Source organism: Eucalyptus grandis, chromosome 1 (assembly GCF_016545825.1).
Source record: "Eucalyptus grandis isolate ANBG69807.140 chromosome 1, ASM1654582v1, whole genome shotgun sequence".
NCBI classification, from domain to species: domain Eukaryota; kingdom Viridiplantae; phylum Streptophyta; class Magnoliopsida; order Myrtales; family Myrtaceae; genus Eucalyptus; species Eucalyptus grandis.
The window spans coordinates 4,954,214-4,980,159 of NC_052612.1; the positions used below are offsets into that span (position 1 = coordinate 4,954,214).

The following is a 25,946-nucleotide window of genomic DNA, read 5'->3' on the forward strand; positions in this document are numbered from 1 at the left end:
TCTCGTCTTCTCTGATTCGCCTCCTTCGTCCTTCTTCGTTTCGAAAAGGTGGCTCTCGCTCTGCTCAGAGGGAGAGATCTCTCTTTTTTTCCTTGGGCAAGCTTCCTTCACTCCTTCTATCTCTGGTTCTCTCCATAGCCGAAGTTCTGCAGCTCCCTCCTCCTCTCTCTCGAAGCTCTCTGCAATTTCTTCTCTTCCATGGCCGACGACTTCCCAAAACCACACCACCCCCCACCCCACCCCCAAAACACACACAAAAGAATATCGAGAGCGTGCGTTAGAGAAAAGGGAATAAGGCCTGAGCTTGTTTAAGTTCTGGTGGGCTTTTTAAGGAAAAAGAAGTAAGAAAAAAAATGGGCTTAAGAGGAAGCAAAAGATGGGCTATGGGAATTACAAAAAAGATGTGGGGCCATGGGCTCAACTGACCCAAAAAATTATTTAAAAAAGAAGAGGCCGAGCCCCCTACCCGAATTTGTTGTTCTTATTACGTTATTATTATTATTTTCATTCATTTTCGTTCATTTCATTTTTTTCTTTTTTTAAATTTTTATATATTTTTATATTTTTATAAAATGAACGGATATTTAAAAGGTTGATAAAAATTTGGGTGTCAAAAGGCCATCTATTTTGAGCAACTCCTTTCAAGGGATTCTAAGTGATGCATAAAGCAATAGGTAAACATGGATTCATTGATTCACAAACAAGCACTAACCACTAAGACAACTCTCTCTCATATGCGCAATAATAGAGAGTGACAAAAAGCTACCTAGTACATAGAAATTGATCAAATAAGTACCTTGTTGACCCTAAGCAATATTGGAAAACTCAAAAGTTACATTAAGCAATAAAGCATTCAGGAAAATAAATAAAAGCCTATTATAACTCGAGAAAGGGCATAAAAATAGAAAAGTTCTTGAAACAACCCTAAACAATGGAATTCAAGGTCCAAAACATATTGTATTTGACTAATAAGAGTCACTTTATTATGTGAGAACAACGAAATAAAAGAATGGTAAAAAATTTTGTATCTACATAATTTTTAAGACAAATCTAGGTTAATTTGAATATAATTACCACTCATTATACTCTTGTTTTTGCTAATACCATTGTAGGATGCCTATCTTGATCAAGACTAGCTTGGTAAGTTGTATTGGAGCCATTGCTTTTGCGACCAACGCATTGCGAAATGGCTCAAGGTGAATATTATTATCCAATTTGCAAAGTGGCAGCAGTAGCACTAGCAATATGAATGAGATCGATCTCAAAATTCAAAGGATTTCACACGTGATAAATTTCGAATTTGTGACAAGATCAATCGACCTTTTTTCTTGCTTAGGCAATATAATTTGTAATTGAGCAGTTCTTGTTTCCCCTCTAATCTCATTTGTTGTGAATCCGACACTCAAGTTTATAGTCTTTGACATCACGATCATCTCCCGTTTAACAAGTAGTAGTGCATTTTCCATAGAGAACTGCCATTTTGAACCATTGCAAGCCTTCAAGTTTGAACATCAAACTTCATTAATGAGAAAAGCAGGACACTTCCTATGGCTCCCAAGTCGCGAGCTCAAACAATGCAGAACTTGCCAAAGTCGCAGGAAAATTAAAAAGCTATTCTAATTTGCATCCTCCGATTTATTTATTTATTTATTTATTTTGTCAGATATCCTCCGATTTTAACACGCGTGCTTCGCATCGCAAATAATCAAATCTATCGGGACAGTGATTATCTGCAACACCAAACAGTTAGCTTTGATTAGATACAAAGAACACATTTCCTCATTCAGAGCTAAAATATTGTACATTGCATTCAGACATTATATGAATCTGATTATATAAGTTTGCCATTTTGTAATGCCATGTCTCATTTCTGGCAAGTAAAGAAAAAGAACCCTTGAATATCATAACGGGCAAGTTTTGATTAGTGTGCACAAATTTCTGTTGGAAGAATTATCACCTTCTTGGCTAAAAACAAGACAGCAACAACGTGCCCTCGGCATATATTGATTTACCACAAACATTGTGCTGCAACTCAAAAGAGACTCTGTAAAGGAGATGAATATTTTGTGATGCTCATCTCTAGAAAATCATATGAAATAAGAAGGTGGAGATATCAAAAAATAATCCATAATTATGTTTCATCAAGTGATGACAGATGATACAAATGGAAAGCATGATCCCACCATCTCCATTTGTGTTGTTCAGGATCACGGATCATCCGGATCAGATGCTATTCCAAAGCAAAAGCATAGATAAATGTGTGATTTTTTTTATTGTAGAAATACTAATAATAATCTTAATAATAGAACCGGCATTTACAAAGATTATTTTTACAATTTATTGTCTACTGGGCCATTCACTCATACATAATTTAGAAGATATACAAGATGTGAGTGCAGAACGAAGGTTTTCCCCCATAGGCAAGTAGGCCAATGGTATAAGAATTGAACCCAAAGACCTTTTAGCTCTTGCCAGAATTACATAAAAACAAAGCTTCATCAAGATTAAAGGAACAAACTAAAAAACAAAAATCATGTGTTTGGCCAAGAACTAATCTACAGCTTGCTTACTAACAATTCAATTCATATAAACACAGAAATGATCTGGACTCGCAACAAATATGTATATGTTCCTCAATGTGCCTTTTTCAGGATAAATAAAAAAGAATCAACAAGAATTTCCCAATAAATCGAGTCAAAGTCACAAACATAATTTCACAACACACCTAATCCATGTCAAAAGACACTCCCAACATCTTGAAGCAAGAAATTACCACATGAACTGTTCCAGATTGTCCAATTTGCTTGATTGATGGGATTCCATCACCCATACTTTAAAAAATTCAGCACTGCCTCCATCAGCACATCCAAATGTGAACTGAAAACAACAATTACTTACCATACCATGTCTACAATATAAATTTGGCATCATTAGGTCAAGAGTAAAACAGTAGAGTGTTATAATATTATAAATTAACCCAAATTCATTGCACACGAGTAAATGTCCATCAATCAATGCAAACCCCCAGACCAAACCACAGCAACAACGAATCCCGATTCTCAAGCTATTCTAAAGAAAGCAGCATAACACACGGTGTTCCACTACAACACAGTGCACCAGAATAGACATCAACGATGCACTTGTTCAAACTGGCAAAGAAAAAGTGAGGAGAAGTAGGAAGGGGGTGAAACCACACTATGGCATTTTAAGGACGGAAGATGTCCCCCAATAAAAAATATAAGAGTTTAACAAAAGGGTAACTACAGAAAACCCAGAGGGGCTCAAATTGCCACAGGTTCCAGCTCTCATGCTTCCTGAGATAGCAATATAAAAAGCTTATTTCTCACCGAACAAAAAATCTTTTTTCTCCCTCTTATTTGTTCCCTTGAACTTCAGCAAAGATAGTGGTTCAGTGTATAAGCACCCGAACTCCTATCTCATTCCCCATTCTGGTTAAAGATTCGCTTCACAACAATTGGCAGAGCACTCGACCATCATTCAACTTGATAACCAAGCAAATGAACATGACAAGTTAAATGATAACAGGTAAAATACAAAAATCTAACTGAGGATAGAAACTATATAAAGATAAGCTTAAAGGATAGAATCAGACCTATATCACTAAGATTAACAGCACCTAAACTGCCTTGAGTCCCACATCGGCTTAGGACACCAACGATGAGTCACCTATAACTGCACTCACCACCGTCTTTTTTCTGCTTTGTGATTTAGGTTGTGTCTTGTTTGTATCATTGTGTTTCCATTTTATCTTTGTGTTGATATAATGCAGAAAATAAAGAGATCAACAGTACCTAATTGACAAATTGTAGGACAAAACTCACAGAACTTCCATTCTTAGTATCTTATTTTATTTCTTTCATGCGTAGTTGATCTTACAACCAATGGTTCTCTTGAAAGTATCTAATCCAACAGTGGATCAGCTACATGTGCACTTAAACATCCATAAAATCATTAATCAAGACCCAGTCAAAAGGATGAACCATACAAGACAGAGAGCAAAGTGAGGAGCAGAGGGGAAAGCAGATGCAGAAGAATGAGGACTGAACACCTTTAGAGGATACCCAGAGAAGGCTCCTGGAAATTGCTCTGCCATAATCTCCATCGCTGCAAGAAATGCCACAACCTACCAAAAACTAGAGAATAATTAGGACAAAATAAGAAAGTGCAGAGACGGCTAAAACTGAACATGGATCGTGGGTTTTGTCAGCTGTTTCCCCATTTGTTGGGAAATTACTGCATATAAATTTGAATCTTCGACTGTTTAGTAAAGCCAATCCCTATATCCTCTATTAGTTCCCATTACAAATGGAACGCCAACATTGCAATACAGTTCAGCATTACCTTCATAATAGAAAGAACTTAATTGAACTTATCAAGCAAACAGTGACATATTGCCTTGTGTAGTATCCTGTTAAGGTTTGCAGACTTCAAAAAATTACTGGATTTCCAAACAATAAGATGATTCTCCCACCCATATTTAATGGAACTTTTAAAAACAAGACCTCTCTTTTGGCAAATGAATTTCTATCAATACTTTCTCTAAAGATGTGTTACTGTTCACTGCATCAGGCATATTCGAGTGTTCACAAAAGACCAACACCGCAACGCTTTCTCTATCTGAAGATGCGTGCACCTTAATCTCTTGGCCACACACCTCTATGGTCTTTCCAGCCTCTTTGGCACAGCTAAACGACATTGGGATAAGATCGAGTCCTGCAGAATCTGCTGCATTTATAACAGCCTTCCCCATTTTTGCTTGAACAACTGTTCACCTGCAGCAACAGCAATAAAATTTAAAACATCGCAATGCATTTATCGACTAAGCCAAAAAAAAAAAAAAAAAAAAAAGGCCAGGAAAATATCGAAAATTTTATTGAGATGTTTCAGTAACTTATGATTTAAATTATTTATAATAGAGAAACAAACGCGTACAAAGAGAGGTAGAGATGAGGAGCATAGCTTCCAAAGTCAATCACTAATCAAAGGATTTTGCCAAAAAAAAAAAAAAAAAAATGAATCTATACATGAGAATGTCTACGTAATCAATATATTGTTGTTTTTCTCTTTGGAATGTGAAAAAAAAGAAAAATACTAGAGGAATGAGTTTTAAAAACAACGAGAAGGAAAAAGGCATTAAGGAAAGAACTCAAATGCAAATAGAATTAAATAAATGGCAACAAAAAGAAAATTCAAGTGCCCTAAAAATAGATAATGATTAGATTGTGCTGCCACAAAATTAGTCAAATAATTAATGTATAATCATATAAGTTTATGCTAATTAGGGAAATGAATAGAATACAGCAAACCTGAACTGACCCAATTAGCCTTGATGAAGAAAAATGAAAGCACAAAGATATGTTATGAGGTTTATTGTTGGATATGTGTGTCAGTGCATGTGTGAGCAAGTTGTCCCAAAATAGACCTATCTAAAATCGGCAAAAGAGAGTATATGGTAAAATATCTTGTGTTTCCCACTAAAAGGCCGATGTGTATAATTTCTTGCATCCATATACTTTTCTTTTCTTCAACAATTTTATTATTGTGAGATTTCCTTCCACCAAAAATTCATGAGGATAAATAATTATCTCAATATGAACCATAGCCAACCATTTTATTTCCAGAACTTTTTCCTATTCTTTGGCTAAATGAGGTAGGGTTGCATTGTTAATTAGTAAGCTATATCTTGTCAATTATTGAATTGCATCTTTTTGTGTCTAAGTTGAAATTTGGAATGATCACTAAAAAATGACATCTTATGTCGCTGATGTAACAATATTGGCTTCATATACTTAAAAATAACGGACAAATTCAAATTGAGAAAATATAAAATAACTGTTAACGGTTGCCAACGAGAAAAATATATAAATAAGTAGATGAAAATTAAGTAATTCTAACGGTATGTACGGTCAGTTAGTACCTAAGTTAAAAGATTCATCAGTTGACCATTTTAAGAAATCAAATTAACGAACTTAGATATATCACTTACCAATATGATAACAAGTACATATTTAACTTGCAAATCTCATAGTAGATTCCGGACCTTAATACCATCTACATCGGATAAGAAAATTGTTACCGTTTACAATGAATGATATTAAAAGGTCTCGCTCTCTTTTGGTGGATTACTTTGAGAATCTATGAAAAAATTAAGATTAACCAAGATCAAACCATTCTAAATATTGTGGGAGAGGGAGAATAGTAGACCAAGAAAAGAATTAATTCAATAAAAAGAGACTATTTCAAGAATGAAATACAAATACAAATGTAAGATGACAATTTGAATTAGGATTTCTCAGCAACTAAAAAGAGATGTCAAATTGAGAAAGCTCTCCAATATGGTAAGTTGGAATTTACTCAATCAGGCATGAGGAAGGATAATATAAATAGAGATAAGTTCTGCACTACCAACTTGTCTTCTTAAAGTTTGTCTTCATTTTGGTATCATCTCATCTTTTTGTCTTAGTCTATGCAAATTACATCAAAATTCTCTTGAACTCTCACATCGGTCTAGATCTTCCAGGTTATTTTTCATGTGCTTCCCTGATCTTTTTTTCCCTTTCATATCCTTCTTTCTTCTTAGCATATGGTATGATATAGGTAGTTTTTCAACTCGTGCACTATGGTTTTTTTTTCTTCTTTATTTCAAATGTGAAAAAGAATTTGAAAAGTATGTATACTACATCCATTGTTTAGATCTCTGATGTTTTTGATAGATGAAGCATATTTCTTCAAGTGATTTTTTTATTATTTTTTAATCTATATTTTCATTAGGGTATCGATGTCTATATGCTTTCTCTTTTTTTGTGTCAAAGTCTTTCTTGTCGCATTTTACAAATTTTGCTTATAATGATAGAGAGATTGTATGAAAAGTATCAATTTCAAGGTAAATAATTGCATTCTGAAGACTAACAACACAATCTAATAGATTGTCGTATCTTGGAGGGTGTAGGATATTTTACTAGCAACCAAATTATTTGGATGTTATAAACCCATTCATTATATTTGATTGTCGAGACAGTCATACATGTAGATTCAAATTCTAAATTTTTTTTTCACATGATCAATTCAATGATCAATCGGTGACCGTAGTTCGTTCTCTAGGGAATCTACGATTATTTGCTCACCTTTTTATCTAAATAAATAATTTTTTATATGTATTTATCATTTTTTTCGTGAATGGTCATTTCTTGCAGGCTAATTTCCATCAAGGTTTACTTTTGGCTCGTGCTTCCCAAATCAAGTACATATTTCTCTTTTTCATCTTTTTTTTTTCCATTCCATATGGTATTGAATTTGTTTAAAAGCCTTAATAAATGGTTAGCGCTATCTGTGTTTCTATGCTTGTAAAGGTCATTCTACCAATTTCGTTTGATTATTATTAAGGTTCATTCTAGCAATTTTGTTTTCGGTGGGCAACCTTGGCGAGGCCAAATGACTCTTGCTCGGATCTGGGGTGAGGGTCACGCCCTCCCCTAGATTTGGGCTAGTAGGCCCTTGTCAGGAGCCACCAAGGCATTGCTTGGGGCTGGTGAGGGTGACCTTCACTGGCCCTTCCCGATGATTTTAGCAGCAGCCACTGGCAAGGGCTTGGCCAAGCCATGGGTGAATTTGTGTTTTTTTTTAATTAATTTTTTGCTTTTTATTTTTAATCTAATTTTGTATGTATTTATAATTTTTTAATGTTTTTTTCTGACATGGCACTTAGTAGGTGCCACGTCATTGCCACGTGTCTTAAGAAAGTAATAAAATAAGGCATGTAAGCATTTTCCATTAGTTAAAGTGGACGAAATTAATAAAATGACTTGTTTAAACCAATTTGACAAATTTTAAGATTTTATTGCACTTTTTACAACTTTCAAGATTTAATTGCACTTTCATGACTAGTTTTAAAACTTTTAACAAACTTGTCCCTAATATTTATTCTGCAATTTCATCAAAACCTTAATGGTTTTATTGTCTATGAGTCTTATCAAAATTGTCCTTAGTGACCAATTAGAAAATTATCGCTTTATTACGATATAATGTCAACTACAATAATTTTTTTGCAGGCTATTATAAATATGATAATTAAGTTGGTTTGAAAAAAAAAATTAAATCCCGTTTCCAAAATTTTTTATTTCAATCTCACTATGTGCAAGTCAATTTCTTGTCTTACTCATTCTCCTATGATAAATCAACTAAGGCATTGAAAGAAAATTTATATCATTTGAAATATTTTTCTTGTTTTATGTCTACTCCGAGGGCAATTGCATTCCGACTTAGCCCCTCCAATACTTCAAGTAGGAATTCCTCCCTCGACAGAAACAGACTTTTTCGATGTATATACTACTAATTTGGATAGAATACATACACCGCCCCTCTAGTAAATTGATTTATGTTCATATATAGTTTTAATACAAATGCTAGATGGTCATTACACGGTCAATCATACATAGTTTATCATTTTTTGTCTATGTAAAATTTTCCAAAAGAAGGAATTCTACGCACTTAGTGGATTGATTCACCATTTGACAACAAATGTATGCTTTCATATCGATAACATCATTAATGTAAGCATAAAGAAATAATATGAAATCCGTTCATTTGCTAGAAAATATTTTATATTTTTCCCTGAGGTAATCTCATCCTTTTTTCTCATGATTTAGTACATAATATGTTAATATTTTGTCAAGAAAACATATTAGGTTCATATTTTTAGAGCTATTCTGGCATAATGAACAGCGTATACCCACACACATATATATGCAAATATTTTTATTATAATTCTCTGACAAAAGAATTTTACATTTACAGGCCTCTTCAATGGAAAATGACAATAACAACACAATTGACCAGACCAATGAGAACTCAGCGGGGCTACATGGCCCGGAAAGATTATATATAAACAGTCAATTTACTTCTGCGACATCTAGATTGCCGGGATGGGCGAGTAGAGGGGTGAGGCGAGCTAGACCTCATCCCGAGATATCATCTCCATCACCGTGGGCTGCCATCCAATTGAGAACGCACGAGGTATGTTCCAAAAACGTAATATTATTATATCTTTGTGTATTCATGTTTCATTTTAGGAACGGCGACATCTTATTTATAGTACTAGATTTGAAAACTCAACAAATTTTCGCATAATTCTTAATTTGGTTCCTAAATTAAGTATGATAATCCCATTGGAAATTTCATCAATATAATTCCTTGAAAAGAGTATTTGAGATTGAGAGTTTTAAATTGAGACCGATTTTTACTACCAATTATGTGATGCATTTCCACATATATCATGCTCTTGATGCCAAAAGACAATCGCATTGTATTAAACTTGTGATTCTCATTTCTATATTAGATATGAACTTTTAATTTACATGCCATATCAAGATAATATGTAACTAAGTATACCTTTTTAAATATTTTTTAAATATATGAAACTCCGTGTCATGTAGAAAAATGAATGTCTCATGTAGTGTTGATGGACTTTTATTTTTATTTTGTTTGGCAATGAATAACCACAACCTAGTAATGTCATAATTGTCATTACCTCGTATTTTGTCTCCTCGGAGATTTGTACAGGCTTGCATGTATTTTAAATTTCCACCTAAATGATAGTCTAGATATTTTCATGAGATGAAAATATTTTTCATTCATTTATCTTTATAAACAATACATGCAATCGTTTTGAAGAAAATGTTTCCTAAATTATAACTTTCTGCAAAACAAACAGAGCATCGGTATATACATAATCTCTTTTATAGTACTATGAACTATAAAAAGTTCAACTAAACAGAGATTGCTGCTTGTGTATGACTTCAAACATTTGCAGTGGCGTCATGAGTTTTGTAGTGGACATAGAAGTTTTCAAGTAATAATATTTGTTACCCTAAATCTTGAATTTTGTTGTGGACGTGACTTTCGAGTTTTATCTCTCATACTAACGTCGAAATGTCTCAATTAGTGAAATTGTTGTAATTCATTTTCGTGGGTATATATATGCTCAAGCCCCTTCACTACATTTATGTGTATTATTGTGTATTTTGCATTCAAACAACTAAAAGCTAATCCTAACGTGCATTGATGTTAAATTGATGTAGAGGGACATCTATTTTTGACTTCGGTAGCCCTCAAGCAAGCAATATTTTAGATACTTGAGAAATAATTTACTTAAGGAGAGGTGACTATGAAATACTTAGGTTTTCTTCATATGCTTCTGATTAAGAATTGGTCCACCTCAACAAATAGGGTGGAGATGCTTCCACAGGATTGAGTGAGGAAGCCATCTCTACACATCTCAAGTCGCAGCAATATCAACCCCAAACCTCTACTTCGGAAGAATACAATGTCGAAGCCAAATCCTGCTGTATTTGTCTAGTAAGAACCACTTCATTTACTCAAGAAAATATTAAGATAGAATTGAGGAACAATATTGTTGTCCATAAGTAATTGTCTTAGCTAAATTTAAACTATGAGTATGCATATATGTTACTAAATCGTACCTTTTATTTTGCTGGACTATTTGCAGGATGACTTCATTGTTGAAGATAAGCTTGGACAGTTGGACTGTGGGCATCGCTTTCACTATGGCTGCATTGAGAAATGGCTCATGAGGAGGAACCTTTGTCCACTTTGTAAAAGGAAAGCAATAAAATTATGAATAAGGCACATATCTTCTTGGAAGTGGTTCATGTAATGGTTTTTGCGGAGATTGATTGAGTTTCAACTAAATTTGATATATTTAACATTGTTGAATATGTAATCTCTTTGTGTCTAACTTTAAGGAACTAAATAGAAGGCAACATGATAGCATGCACCAACAATAGTGACATAATATTAGCGCCAGGAATAGTTAACTAAAATAACAAATAAATTGGTATTGAAGAAAATTATGAAACCTAAGTAGTGAAATGCTCCCATGTTTGTTTTGACAATGAGAAGATATAAACTTCGTTGATAATTAATGACAATATGATCTTAACTAGAATAAAAGCCAACCGATTTCTGAAATTACAACACCATCCATCAAGATATTTCAGATATGAACGTGATTAAAACCTTTTATATGTGGTGGGAGATTTAATTTATATAAGCAAAATGAAAATTAGAATATGTAGGAGATCTTGATAATGAAATGGGGATATATATGGTGATTAGATTGGGCAAAGATGTATTAGTTATATGGGCAGTAGATACTCTCTCTCACTTAAACACACAAACACACAAATTACATTAATAACATCGAAATTATTTTTTTGATCGCTACAAAGCACCTTTTTGGGGATCCTAAGTGATACAGTTAACTATAGGTAAACACAAATTCATCGATCTGCCAACACGCACTAAGACAACACCGCTCACTTGCACACTAACAAAGAGAAATCACTTTTCTATTTTATTACGTGAAATATGACAAAAAGCTACCTCATAAATAGAATAGATCAAATAAGTACCCTGTTAACCCTAAGTGACATTGGAAAACCCAAAAAGTTACATTAACCAGTAAAGCATTTAGAAAAATAAATAAAAGCCTAATATAACGCCAAAAAGGGCATAAAACTAGAAAAGTGCTCGCAAGCACGCCTAATCAATGAAATTCAAGGCCCAAAACATATTGTATCTAACTTGTAAGAATCACTTCATTATGTAAGAACATCGAGGTAAAAGAAGAATGGCAAAAAAATTTGGTCAGTACATAACTTTTAAGACAAATCTAGGCTAAATGGAATATATCGACCACTCATTATACTCTCATTTTTGCTAACATCATTGCAAGATGCCTATCCTGATCAACCCGGAAAGTTGGATTGCAGCCATTGCTTTTGCTACCGCTGCATTGCAAAATGGCTCAAGGTGAAGATTATTGTCCAATTTGCATTGTGGCAGCAGCAGCACTAGCAATATGAATGAGACAGATCTCAGGAGTTCACATACAATAAATTTCAAATTTATGATGAGATTTATCGACCTTTTTATTTATTTATTTATTTGCTTAGACAATCTAATTTGTAATTTACCACGTTCTTGTTTTCCCTCTCATCTTATTCATTGAGAATCAAACACTTTTCAAGTTCATAGGTCTTTGACATCCACACATGATCATCTCTCTTAGTGAAAGTGGGAATGCATTTTCCATGGAGAACTTCATTTTGAACCATTGGGGGCCTTTCAAGTTTGAACATCAAACTTCATTAATGAGAAAAGCAGGACAATTCCATATGGCTTCCTAGCCTGGGGGCTCGGAACAGTACAGTAGTTGCTGACGATGCTGAGTATGAGAGAGTCAATGGAAAATTACAAAACTATTCTACTCTACTTTGCATTATCTGATTTTAAGACGTGCTTTGCATTGCAAATGATCAAAATCCTAACATCTCAAAGAGAAGCTGCAGCTGCTCAAGCTTAATGATCCATCTTCAAAACAAGTCTTGCAATTTTCTCTACTCCATTGCCATATAAAGCAACGATAAGTATAAAGAATTCTAAAACCAGAGTCCTGAGTTGGATGGAGATACGACATCTGCCAAACAATTACTAATAATAATTATTATAACAATGGTAAAGATTATTCAAGACCACAACACAGAACTAAGACAATACAGCTGACCTGAAAGATAAACGCCACACAAGAAACCTCAGCATGAAACTAGAATTAACGCATGCTAACCTCACGCAATACATCAATCATATTGTGTATACTGGTCTGCCTTCTGCTGGATCTGCAAAAAGACAACACATTGACAAACCAAAATCAGCGAGTACATTGGCTATGGGATCCATAGGGACAATAACTATCTGCAACTCCAAACAGTTAACTTCGATTAGATACAAAGAACACATTTCCTCATTCAGAACTAAGACATTGTACATCACATTTACACATTGTGTCAATCTGATTATACAAGTATATAGGGGTGAGCTGGTGTCACTTCAAAGCTTGCCATTTTGTAATGCCTTCGTTTTACTTTTGGCAAGGAAAATAACTCTTGAATATCATTACGGGCAAGTTTGGATCAGTGTGCACTTGTACATCCAGGAAAAAACTCAATTCCAAACTAAAGTGGGTTCAGTTGGAAGAATTATCACCTTCTTTACTAAAAACAAGACAGCACCAACTGTACCCTCGGCATATATTGATCTACCACAAACATTGTGCTGAAACTCGAAAGAAACTCTGTAAAAAGTAGATAAATATTTTGTGATACTCATCTCTAGAAAATCATATGAAATAAGGTGGACATATCAAAAAATAAAAACATAATTACGTTTCATCGGGCAATGACAGATGATACAAATGGAAAGCATGACCAGACAAATACTCTTCTGGAACTCCCACCATCTCCATTTGTTGTTTAGGATCACAGATCATCTGGATCTGATGGTATTCCAAAGAAAGAGCACAGATAAGTGTGAGATATTTTCAATGTGGAAATACTTATAATAATAGTAATCTTAATTATAGAACCAACAATGACAAAGATTATTGTTACAGTTTATCGTCTACTGTGCCATTCACTCATGCATAATCTAGAAGATATTCAACATGCAAGTATAAAACGAAGGTTTTGCCCCATAGGCAAGTAGGCCAATGGAATAAGAACTAAACCTAAAGACCTCTTAGCTCTTGCCGGAAGTGCATAAAAACAAAGCTTCATCAAGATTAAAGGAACAAACTAAAAAACAAAAATCATGTGTTTGGCCAATAACTAATCTACAGCATGCTTGCTAACAATTCAATTCATATAAACACAGATAAATGATCTGGACTAGCAACAAATACGTACATGTTCCTCAATGTGCCTTTTTTAGGATAAACAAAAGAAGAATCAACAAGAATTTCCAAATAAATCGAGTCAAAAGTCAAAAACATAATTTCACAACCCACCTGATCCATGTCAAAAGACACTCCCAACTTCTTAAAGCAAGAAATTACTGCCTTAGCTGTTCCAGATGTGTCCAATTTGCTTGATTGATGGGACTCCATCACCTGTACTTTAAACAGATTCACCAGTGCCACCATCAGCACATCCAAATGTGAACTGAAAACAGCAATAACTTACTAAACCATGTCTACAATATAAATTTGGCATCATTAGGTCAAGAGTAAAACAGTAGAGTGTTGCAATATTATAAATTAACCCAAATTCATTGCACATGAGTAAATGTTTATCAATCAATGCAAATCACCAGACCAGACCCCAGCAACAACAAATACCAATTCTCAAAATATTGTTAAGAAAGCAGCATAATACCTGGTCTTCCACTACAACTCAGTGCACCAAAATAGACATCAACAATGCACCTGTTCAAACTGGCAAAGAAAAAGTGAGGAGAAGTAGGAAGGGGGTGAAACCACACTATGGCATTTTAAGGACAGAAGATGCCCCGAATCGCTCAAAAATATAAGAGTGTAACAAAAGGATAACCACGGAAAACCCAGAGGGACTTAAATTGCCACAGATTCCAGCTCTCGTGCTTCCCAAGATAGCAACATAAAAAGCCTATTTCTCACCTAACAAAAAATCTTTTTTCTCCCTCTTATTTGTTCCCTCGTACTTCAGTGAAGATAGTGGTTCAGTGTATGAGGACCCGAACTCCTATCTCATTCCCCATTCTGGTAAAAGGGTCACTTCACAACAACTGGCACAGTACTCAACCATCATTCAACTTGATAACCAAGCAAATGAAACATTACGAGTTAAATGATAACAGGTAAAACACAACAAATCTAACTGAGGATAGGAACTAAATAAAGATAAGCTTACGGGATAGAATCAGACCTATATCAGTAAGATTCACAGCACCTAATCTGCCGTGAGTCCCACATTGGCTTAGCACACAAACAATGAGTCACCTATAACCTCACTTGGCCACCGTCTTTTTTCTGCTCTGTGATTTAGGTAGTGTCTTGTTTGTATCATTGTGTTTACATTTCATCTTTGTGTTGATATGATGCAGAAAACAAAGAGATCAACAGTACCTAATTGACATATTGTAGGACAAAACTCACAGAACTTCCATTCTTACTACCCTTTTTTTCTTTCTTCATGCACAGTTGATCTTACAACCAATAGCTCTCTCAAAAGTATCTAATCAAACATTGGTGGGAATTCTAATTTTAACATCAGCTACATGTGCACTTAAACATCCATAAAATCATTAATCGAGACCCAATCAAAAGGATGAACCATACAAGATAGAGAATGAAAGTGAGGAGAAGAGGGGAAAGCAGATGCAGAAGAGTAAGGACTGAACACCTTTAAAAAATACCCAGAAAAGGCTCCTGGAAACTGCTCTGCCATAATTTCCATCGCTGCAAGAAATGCCACAACCTACCAAAAACTAGAGAATAATTAGGACAAAATAAGAAAGTGCAGAGATGGCTAAAACTGAACAAGGATCCTGGGTTCTGTCACCTGTTTCCCCACTTGCAGGGAAATTACTGCATATACATTTGAATCCTTGACTGTTCCCTATCCCCTCCAGTAGTTCCCATGACAAATGGAACTCCAACATCGCAATACAGCTCAGCATTACCTTCATGACGATAGAAAGATATGCTCAGTAACAAGAATTCAATTGAACTTATCAAGCGACCAGTGACATATTGGCTCATGCAGTATCCTATTAAGGTTTGCAGATTTCACAAATTACCGAAGTTCTATATAATCAGACAATCCTCCCACCCCTATTTTAATGGAACTATAAAAAACCAGACCTCTCTTTCAGCAAATGCATTTCTATCAACACTATCTCTTAAGATGTATCCCTTACTGTTCACTGCATCAGGCACAGTGTAGTCGACCACGATCATATTCGGGTGTTCACAAAGACTGAGGTCCGTGCACCGTAATCTCTTTCCCACACACCTCTACGGTTTTTCCAGCCTCTTCAGCACAGCCAAACGACATGGGGATAAGATCGAGCCCCGCAGAATCCGCTGCTTTTATAACAGCCTTCCCCATTTTGCCCAAACAACTGTTCACCTGCAGCCACAGCAAACAAGCAATGGCGGGGACAAGACCAAAAATTGTATTGAGAACTTTCAGTAACTTAAGAAGAAAGCACACATTACCCAAACCCACATAAATTCCCATCCTAAAAATAAGCAATCGCAACTTCTCAGTGCCCAAATGCAGTACCCACCAAGCAGAAACAGGCAAAAGAAAGCATTTTTCGCGCACTCCAAACAAGACGACTCCCCACCACATTCGCCCCCACACCGTCATCGAACACCACGCGAGCGGAAGCGCCGTTACCATGATGGGTATGTCCATTTTCTTCGAAGCACGGGCTTGGAGGTGGGCCCGAGGGGCGGGCGACGCCGACATGGTCACGGCGCGGCTGCGCCCCGTACGTTCTCTCGGCGAGAGGGAAGCGAGTGGAGTCGCGTCTGCTCTGCACGTGCTGTTCCTGGCGGGAGTGCGACTCGTGCGGACGCCATCGGGGGCGGTGGCGAAAGATGGAAGAAATCGAGAGCTGAATAGAATTACTAAATTGAGGAAACTCTTATTTTTCCCTCCTTTATAGTTCAAAACCAGCCTTCACCTTTTTCTTTTTCTTTTTTTTTTTGTATAAATAAGACGAGACCTAGACTGTTATAGTTTGTGTTTCTCTTCACATCATTTTTCTTCAATGTGCACCTAAAAAAGAAAATGAACTGCCATAGATGCCAACATCTCTAAATTTCAATTTAAATTATTTACAATAGAGAAACAAACGCGCACAAAGAGAGGTAGAGATGATGAACACATTAATAGCTTCCAAAGTCAATTACTAATCAAAAGGATTTTGCCAAAAAAAAAAATCTATACAAAAGGATGTCTACCTAATTATTATATTTCCTGTTTTACTCTTTGCAATGTGAAAAAATTAACTACTAAAGGAATGTATTTTAAAGACAACGGGAGGGGAAAAGGCATTAAGGAAAGAATTCGAATGCAAATAGAATTAAATAAATGGCAACAAAAAGAAAATTAAAAAATGGAATTCAAGTGCCCTAAAAATAGAGAATGACTAGATTGGGCTACCACAAAATTAGTCAAATAATTAATGTATAATCATATAAGTTTATAGCTAATTAAGGAAATGAATAGAATACAGCAAGTTTGAACTTACCAATTAGCCTTGATGAAGAAAAATGAATGCACGAAGATATGTTATGAGGTTTATTTTTAGATACGTGTGTCGGTGCGAGTGAGCAAGTTGTTTTAAAAATAGACCTTAAAATAGGCAAAAGAGAGTATATGGTAAATTATCTTTTGTATCTCCACTAAAATGTCAATGGGTATATTTTCTTGCATCAATATACTTTTCTTTTCTTCAACAATTTTATTACTGTGGGATTTCCTTTCTCCAAAATTCATGAGGACAAGTAATCATCTTCATATGGACCATTGGCAACCATTTGTATTTCAAAGATTTTTTTTCTTATTCTTTGGCTAAATGAAGTAGTGTTGAATTTTTAATTAGTAAGCTATATCTCATCATAATTGAATTGCAATTTATTTATTTTTTCTGTTTCTAAAGTTGCAATTTGGAATAATCGCTAGAAAATGACATCTTATGTCAATGATGTAATAATATCGGCTTCATATACTTAACAATAAAGAACAAATTTAAATTTAGAAAATCTAAAATAACTATTAACGGTTGCCAACGAGAAAAATATATAAATAAGTAGATGAAAATTAAGAAATCTTAATGGTACATATGCTCAATTAGTAACTAATTTAGAATATCCATCAATCGATCATTTTAAGAAGCCAAATTAACGAACTTAGACATATCACTTACCAATTTGATAACAAGTACATACTTAACTTACAAATCTCATACTAGATTCTGGACCTTAATACCGTCTACATCAGATAAGAAAATTATTATAGTTTACAAGGAATGATATTAAAAGGTCTTGCACTCTTTTGGTGGATTACTTTGAGAATCTATGAAAAAATTAAGATTAAATAAGATCAAGCCATTTTAAATATTGTGGGAGAGGGAGAATAGTAGAAAACAAGAATTAATTCAATAAAATGAGACTAGTTCAAGAATAAAATACATATACAAATGTAAGATGACAAGAAAAGAGCAACTGAGATGTCAAATTGAGAAAGCTCTCCAATATTGTAAGTTGGAATATACTCAATCAAGCATGAGGAAGTATAATATAAATAGAGACAACTTCTGCACTGCCAACTTGTCTTCCTGAAGTTTGTCTTCATTTTGTATCATCTCCTCTCTTTGTCATACTCTATGCAAATTACATCAAAATTCTCTTGAACTCTCACATCGGTCTAGATCTTCCAGGTTATTTTTCATGTGCTCTTCTACTCTTTTGTCCCCTTTCATATCCCTTTTTTCTCCTTAGAATACAGTATGATACAGGTAGTTTTTCAACTCATGCACTATGTTTTTTTTTTTCTTTATTTCAAATGTGAAAAAGAATTTGAAGAGTATGTATACTACATCCATTGTTCAAATCTTGGATGTTTTTTTTTTTTTAATAGATGAAGCATATTTCTTCAAGTGTATTATTATTATTATTTTTTAATCTATATTTTCATTAGGATATCTATGTTTGTAACAACCTATATGCTTTCTTCTTCTTTTTTTGTGCAAAAGTCTTTTTTGTCACATTTTATAAATTTTGCTTATAATGATAAAGAGATTGTATGAGAAGTATTAATTTCAAGGGTAACTAATTGCATTGCGAAGCCTAACTACACAATCTAATAGATCGTTGTATCCTGAAGGGTGTGGGATATTCTACTAGCAACTATATTATTTGGATCTTATAAAACCATTTTTTATATTTGATTGTCAAGACAGTCATACGCATAGGTTCATATTCTAAAATTTATTTCAAATAATCAATTCAATGATCAATCAATGACCTTAGTTCATTCTCTACCAAATCTATGATTATTTTCTCACCTTTTATCTATATAAATAATTTTTATATTTATTTATCATTTTTTTCATGAATGGCCATTTTTTGCAGGCTAATATTGATCAAGGTTTAATTCTAGCCAATGCTTGTCAAATCAAGTACATATATTCTTTTCTTTTATTTTTTTCCCATTCCATATGGTATTGAATTTGTTTAAAAGCCTTAATTAATGGTCATGGGCTGTCTTTGCTTATATGCTTGTAAAGTTCATTCTAGCCATTTCATTTGATTATTGTTAAGGTTCATTCTAGCCATTTTGCTTGGGGTATATGACCTTGGGCAAGGCCCAATGACCCTCACTCAGATATGGGGCAAAGGGCACTGTCGCACCCTCCCCTAGATTCGGGCCAACCCTCGTCGAGAGCCACTAAGGCCTCACCCAAGGCTAGCAAGGGCAACCTTCGCCGGTCCTTCCTGACAGTTATGGTGACGGCCATCGGCAAGCGCTTAGCCAAGCCGTGGGTGAGTTTGTGTTTTTTTTTTTTTTAATTTATAATTTTTTAATCTAATTTTGTTTGTATTTATAACTCTATAATGCTTTTTTTTTCGATGTGGCGCTTGGTAGGCGCCACGTCATTGCCACGCATCTTAAGAAATTATTGAAATAAGACATATCAACATTTTTCCATTAGTTGAAGTGGATGAAGTTAAAGGAATGACTTGACCAAATCAATTTGACAAGTTTTAAAATTTTACTACACTTTTTACAACTTTTAGGACTCAATTGCACTTTCCCGATCAATTTTAAAACTTTTAGTTAACTTGTCCCTAATATTTATTCTCAAATTTTGTCAAAACCTCGATGTTGTTATTGCCTATGATTCTTATCAAAATTGTCCTTAGTGACCAATTAGAAAAGTATTGTCTTATTGCAATCAAAGGTCAACTACAATAATTATTTTGGGAGCTATTATAAATATGATAATTAGATTGGTTTGAAAATTTTTAGATCCCATTTCCAAAATTTTCAATTTCAATCTCACTAATTGTAAATCAATTACTTGTCTTACTCATTCTCTAGTGATAAATCAACTAAAAAAAATGTGTAGACATTGAAAGATAATTTATAGCATCTGAAATTTTTTTCTTGTTTTATATCTACTACAAGAGCAATTACATTCCAACTTAACCCCTCCAATACTTCGAGTAGGAATTCATCCCTCGATAGAAATAGGCTTTTTCGATTTATATACCACTAATCTCAATAGAATACGTACATCCCCTCTGGTATATTGATTTAAGTTTCAGATATAGTTTTTATACAAATGTTAAATGGTTAGAACATAGTCAATCATACAGGTTTAGCCTTTTTGTTTATATGTAAAATCACCGAAAGAAGGAATTCTGTGCTCCTAGTGGGTTGATTCACCGTTTGACAACAAATGTATGCCTTGGTATCCGTAACAGGTTTAATATAAGCATAGAAAAATAATTTGAAATCCGTTCATTCACTAGATAAAAAAACAGATTAAATATTTTTTTCCGAGGCAATCTTATCCTTTTTCTTATGATTTAGTCAATGATTTGTTAATATTTTGTCAAGAAACATATTGGGTTCATATCTTTAGAGCTATTCCAGCATATTGAACAACATATACCAACACCACATATATATACGGATATTTTATTGTTAATTCTATGACAAAAGAATTTACATTCACGGGTCTTTACAATGGAAAATCAAGACAACAATACAATTGACCATACTTCAAATGAACTAATTGAACAAAATGCTTTTCCAGGAAGCGTTGTGATTTCCGATGACCATAGTAGAACCGAAAACTCAGCAGGACTACAGAGCCGTGAATTATTAACTTGAACTGTTCGATTTACATCAGCGACATATGGAATGCTGAGATGGGCAAGTAGAGGGATGAGGCGAGCTAGAGCTCATCCCCAAATACCATCTCCATCACCATGGGCCGCTATTCAAATCAGAATATATGAGGCATGTTTCAAAAAATGTAATATTATTATATCTTTGTGTATTCATGTTTCATCCTAGGAACAGCATTTTTTGCAGAATTCTCAATTTGGTTCCTTAATTAACTATGGGAATCTCGTTGGAAATTTCATTAATATATCTCCTTGAAAAGAGTATTCGAGATTTAGAGCCTTAACTTGAGACTGATTTTTACTACCAATTGTGTGATGTATTTCCATATACTTCATGCTCTTGATGCCAAAAAAAAAAAAAAAAAAAAAATCGCACCATATTAAACTTATGATTCTCATTTCTATATTTGATATGAGATTTTAATTACAAGCCATATCATGATGATATGTAATAAAATATACCTTTTTAAGAATTTCATAAAATATATGAATTTCCGTTTCTAGTAGAAAAAGGCATTGTGTTATGGACCTTTAATGGGATTTTTTTTTGGGGGGGGGGGCAATGATTACCCACAATCTAGTAATGTCATAATTGTCATAACCTCTTACTATGTCTCCCCAGAGATTTGTACTTACTTGCATATATTTTCGATTTCTACCTAAATGATAGTCTAAATATTTTTGTGGACAATGAAAATATTTTTTATTCATTTATCTTTGTAAGCAATACAAGCAATTGTTTTGAAGAAAATATTTGCTAAATTATTTATTTTCTGCAACAACAAAAAAAAGAGCATTAGTGTATACATAATATCTTTTATTGTATTATGAACTATAAAAGGTTCCACTAAACAGAGATTGTTGTTTATGTATGACTTCAAACATTTGCAATGGTGTCATCAGTTTTGTTGTGGACATGATTTTCAAGTTTTATCTCTCATGTTGATGTCGAAATGTCTGAATTAGTAAAATTGTTGTTATTCATCTTTGTGGGTATATATATATATATATGCTCGAGCCCCTTCATTACATATATGTGTGTTATTGTGTATTTTACATTCAAACAACTAAAAACCAAACCAAATGCTCATTGATGTAGACATTGATCAAGATTAAGGGACATCTAGTTGCAACTTTAGTTAGCCCTTGAGCAAGCAATATTTTCGATACTTGAGAAATAATTTACTTAAGCAAAGGTGATTGTGAAATACTTAGATTTTCCTCATATGCTTTATGAGTAAGAATTGGTCTACCTTGACAAACAAGGTGGAGATATTTCCATAAGATTGAGTGAGGAAGCCATCTCTACACATCTCAAGTCGTAGCAATATCAACCCCAACCCCAACCCTTGACTTCGGAAGAATCCAATATCGAAGCTGAATCCCGTTGTATTTGTCTAGTAAGAACCACTTTATTTACTCAAAAATATTTTAAGATAGAATTGAGGAACAATGTCATTGTCCATAAGTAATTGTCTTAGCTAAATTTAAACTATGAGTATACATATATAATACTAAATTGTACCTTTTATTTGCTGGAATTATTGCAAGATGACTACATTGTTGAAGATAAGCTTGGAAATCTGGATTGGGGGCATCACTTTCACTATGGCTCATGCGGAGGAACTTTTGTCCACTTTGCAAAAGGAAAGCTATAAAAGCATCAATGAGGCATATTACATCTTAGAAGTAGTTCTTGTAATGGTTTTTGAGGAGATTCATTGAGTTTCAACTGATTTTAATATATTGAACTTTGTTGAATATCTAATTTCTTTGTGTTTAACTTTAAGGAACTACATAGAAAGCAACATGATAGCACGTGCCAATAAAAATTACGTGATATTAGCGCCAATAGTAATTAACTAAAATGACAAATAAATTGGTATGTAAGAAAACTATAAAACAAAAGTAGAGAAATACTCCCATATCTGATTTGACAATGAGAAGATATTAAGTTTGCTGATAATTAATGACAATTTGATGTTAGAATAAAAGCCAACCGATTTCTGAGTTATGAACACCATCCATCGAGATATCTCGGATATTGAATGTGATTAAAATCTTTTAAATGTGGTGGGAGATTTAATTTTTTTCTTTGTCGGAGTTCTTATTTTTACAATCATAACATCGAAATATATATATTTTTTTGGCCACTACAAAGGGCCATCTTTTTTAAGTAGCGCCTTTTTGAAAATCCTAAATGATGCGGTTAGCTATAGGTAGACATAGATTCAACGATCTACAAACACGCATTAAGACAACATATGCTCGCATGTGCAATAATAGAGAGAAATCGCATTTTTTTTTTTTTTTTGCAAATTACATGAAATATTATTTTCTGATTTTTTTTTCAAGCTAGATTGAAGTGCAATGAACACTTTTCATGAAGATACCAACATTAGATCCCAAACCAACGATTATATAAAAATTTAGGAGCACAGGAATATTATTCTGGAATGCAGTTTTTATAGGCACAAAATGGTACGATTGAGAGCCAATCATACTGATCAAATGAGTTTTATTTTTCATGAAAATTTCACACCAGATAGATGGAGATGCGATGAACATTTTTCATGGAGATGTATTTCCAGATTTTGAACGTATGATTTTATAAAAATCGAATAACGCATGAAGGTCAGTCTGGAAATTGATTTTTCAGAAGTAAAAATGTCTAGTTGAAGATCAATCGTGTCTACCAAATGACTTTCAATTTATTGAAAATTTTATATGACATAGACCTAGATGTCACAAACAAGTTTCGTGAAGGTAGCAACTCTAAAATCAGTTCACATAAATTTTTTTAAAAAATCAGGAAGATACAGATGTCATTCAGAACAGAACACTCAAAATAGAACAAGCATCAATTTTCCAGATTTATGATCTGTATTACGAGCAATTTTAGCCTAGTAAACGATGTCCAATATATACTTTGAAAGTCTAGAACACATCTTCATGAGACATTACCGTTTACAAGCTCATATCATCACTCGAAAGACGCTGATAAGATAAGCACTCGAATTTCCAGAACACGTCATATTCATAATGATCATTCAGAGTAGAATCTGTGCTGATGGAAACCACGGGAAAGAAATGAATCATTTAGCTCTAATCAACAGCCTTAATCTTCAAAGATCAGCCAACGATCGAAGGAAACTAAGCTTCTTCCAATGTACTGGACTCGTTGAATAGATGAACTATTTCGGTGATTGATGCAGCTGGAAGCTTGTGTTGGGGTTTCAAGAATCATGTATAAGAGAAATTAACGAAATGAATGCAGCGGAAACAAATATATATATTACACATGATTCTCCTAAGGCGTTGTTCGTGCGTTTTAATCAAAAATCTAAACATAAAAGAAAGTTAAACGAAATACCTCTCGAAGTGCGCTTTGAAACAAGTCGGTTCGGATGTTCCACAGTTCGAGTCCCACAAGTGTCGGACCTCTAGTTCAGACACACCAACAACGAACGTCGAACAAAAGAGAGAATTTTCGGATGTTCACCACTTCGATCATGCTAGCAATCACGTGGAAACAATCCGTTGTATTCTTGATGTATAATAGTCACAGTCCGAACGAGAGAATTGTTTTTCTTCCTTGTGTCTCGAAGACACGAGAACACACGCACACTTTTACTCAATATTCAACAACTAGCAGAACTTCAAATTTTTGTTCATGGTGAAGAGCTGATTCGGAACAAGAAGACAAAACACTTGAAGTCTCCCTTTTATGTTTTTCAGCAGCACTTTAACTCTCGTCCCTCAATTGTTTTTTATAATAAAACCGACCAGCAACGGTTGCTAATCGATGGACGATCAGCAATCGTTGCTGATCGTCCATAGCAAATGATCGTGCATGAGCAACCGCTCATGCACGATCTTGGCATGATGGTCAGCAGTTGCTTACCATCCATGCTTAGTGCATAATACGCTTCGTGCATGCATGAAGCCTTAATTTAATTTTTTTAATCAGTTAATTTAGGGCATACTTCTAACAGCTTGGTCGAGCAAGTTCTGGTCATGATAGAGACGCAGAAAATCAATGCTAAGAATTGAATCAAAAATAAAATCAGAGAACCTGAGCGAACTTAGCTTTGATTCAGAGTCACGATTTTCGAATTTTCTGGAAATCAAAGAACAGCGAGCTTGAAGTACGATGATTTAAGCTCGAGTGAACAACCAGATCTCGGATTGGCTGGACTTCACTGAAGAGAGAATCCTGATCGGTGATGGAACAAGGATTTTCAGTGTTCACTCGGCTTCAAACTTTGATTGCGGACACTCTCCTTTGATCAAGCGGTGAAGCTTGAGGGAGAGTTAGCGGAGAGATTATTTTCTTCCTTCTCCATAAGAAGTCAAAATCAACCGCTTCTCAATATCTTCAAACATTTATCATATTTGCTATCGCCGCCGCAGCACTTGTGTTAAGTGTTGGCACGCGTTGGTTTGCCCTGCACAAGTCTGGACCAGAAAATCAACTTTCATCCACCACGACATCAGGCGTCCGCGGTTTTCCACTGTATGCGACTGCCGCCATAGATGATGTCAAGACCACACGCTGCACAGAAGGCGCTTTGGAGCAAGTCATTCTGCCTGCGGATCCTTGACATCATGATAAAAGGGCGAGGCAGTGTGAAAAACGCCTGCACAACCCTCAACAATAGGATCAAATGAACCCTCTTCCAGCAGCTTTGCTTTGAACGGTTGAAGTCCATCTTTCGCTCCATTAAGTCCAAGCAGATTTTCAGTCTTTTTCGGATCATTCGGACCCCGGACCGAGGCCTTGACCGTGTAGCCGTGCTGCAGGAGGAGTTTGACAAGCCAACAAGGCGATACCAGACGCTCCGGTCATGCACACGACCTTTCCAGCACCCACCGCTGCACTCATTCTCGTCTTCTCTGATTCGCCTCCTTCGTCCTTCTTCGTTTCGAAAGGTGGCTCTCGCTCTGCTCAGAGGGAGAGATCTCTCCTTCTTCCTTGGGCAAGCTTCCTTCACTCCTTCTATCTCTGGTTCTCTCCATAGCCGAAGTTCTGCAGCTCCCTCCTCCTCTCTCTCGAAGCTCTCTGCAATTTCTTCTCCCCCCACAAAACACATACACAAAAGAAGGGAATAAGGCCTGAGCTTGTTTAAGTTCTGGTGGGCTTTTTTTAAGGAAAATAGAA

General features: G+C 34.8%; 1 protein-coding gene and 1 pseudogene across 1 annotated transcript; both read right to left on the reverse strand.

Annotated features, from left to right (window-relative positions):
• Positions 1 to 2,538: 2,538 nt before the first annotated feature.
• LOC104451908 lies at positions 2,539 to 4,771 on the reverse strand (annotated as a pseudogene).
• Positions 4,772 to 12,324: 7,553 nt separating this feature from the next.
• Positions 12,325 to 16,276, reverse strand: LOC104431220 (4-hydroxy-tetrahydrodipicolinate reductase 1, chloroplastic-like). Its single transcript, XM_039310576.1, is given in 11 exon segments — positions 12,325 to 12,695; positions 12,697 to 12,716; positions 13,084 to 13,171; positions 13,263 to 13,372; positions 13,883 to 13,984; positions 15,255 to 15,329; positions 15,414 to 15,469; positions 15,472 to 15,534; positions 15,772 to 15,833; positions 15,835 to 15,983; positions 16,257 to 16,276. Coding segments are annotated over 11 exon segments (789 nt in total). The 5' UTR covers positions 16,275 to 16,276; the 3' UTR covers positions 12,325 to 12,649.
• Between the last annotated feature and the right edge of the window lie 9,670 nt (positions 16,277 to 25,946).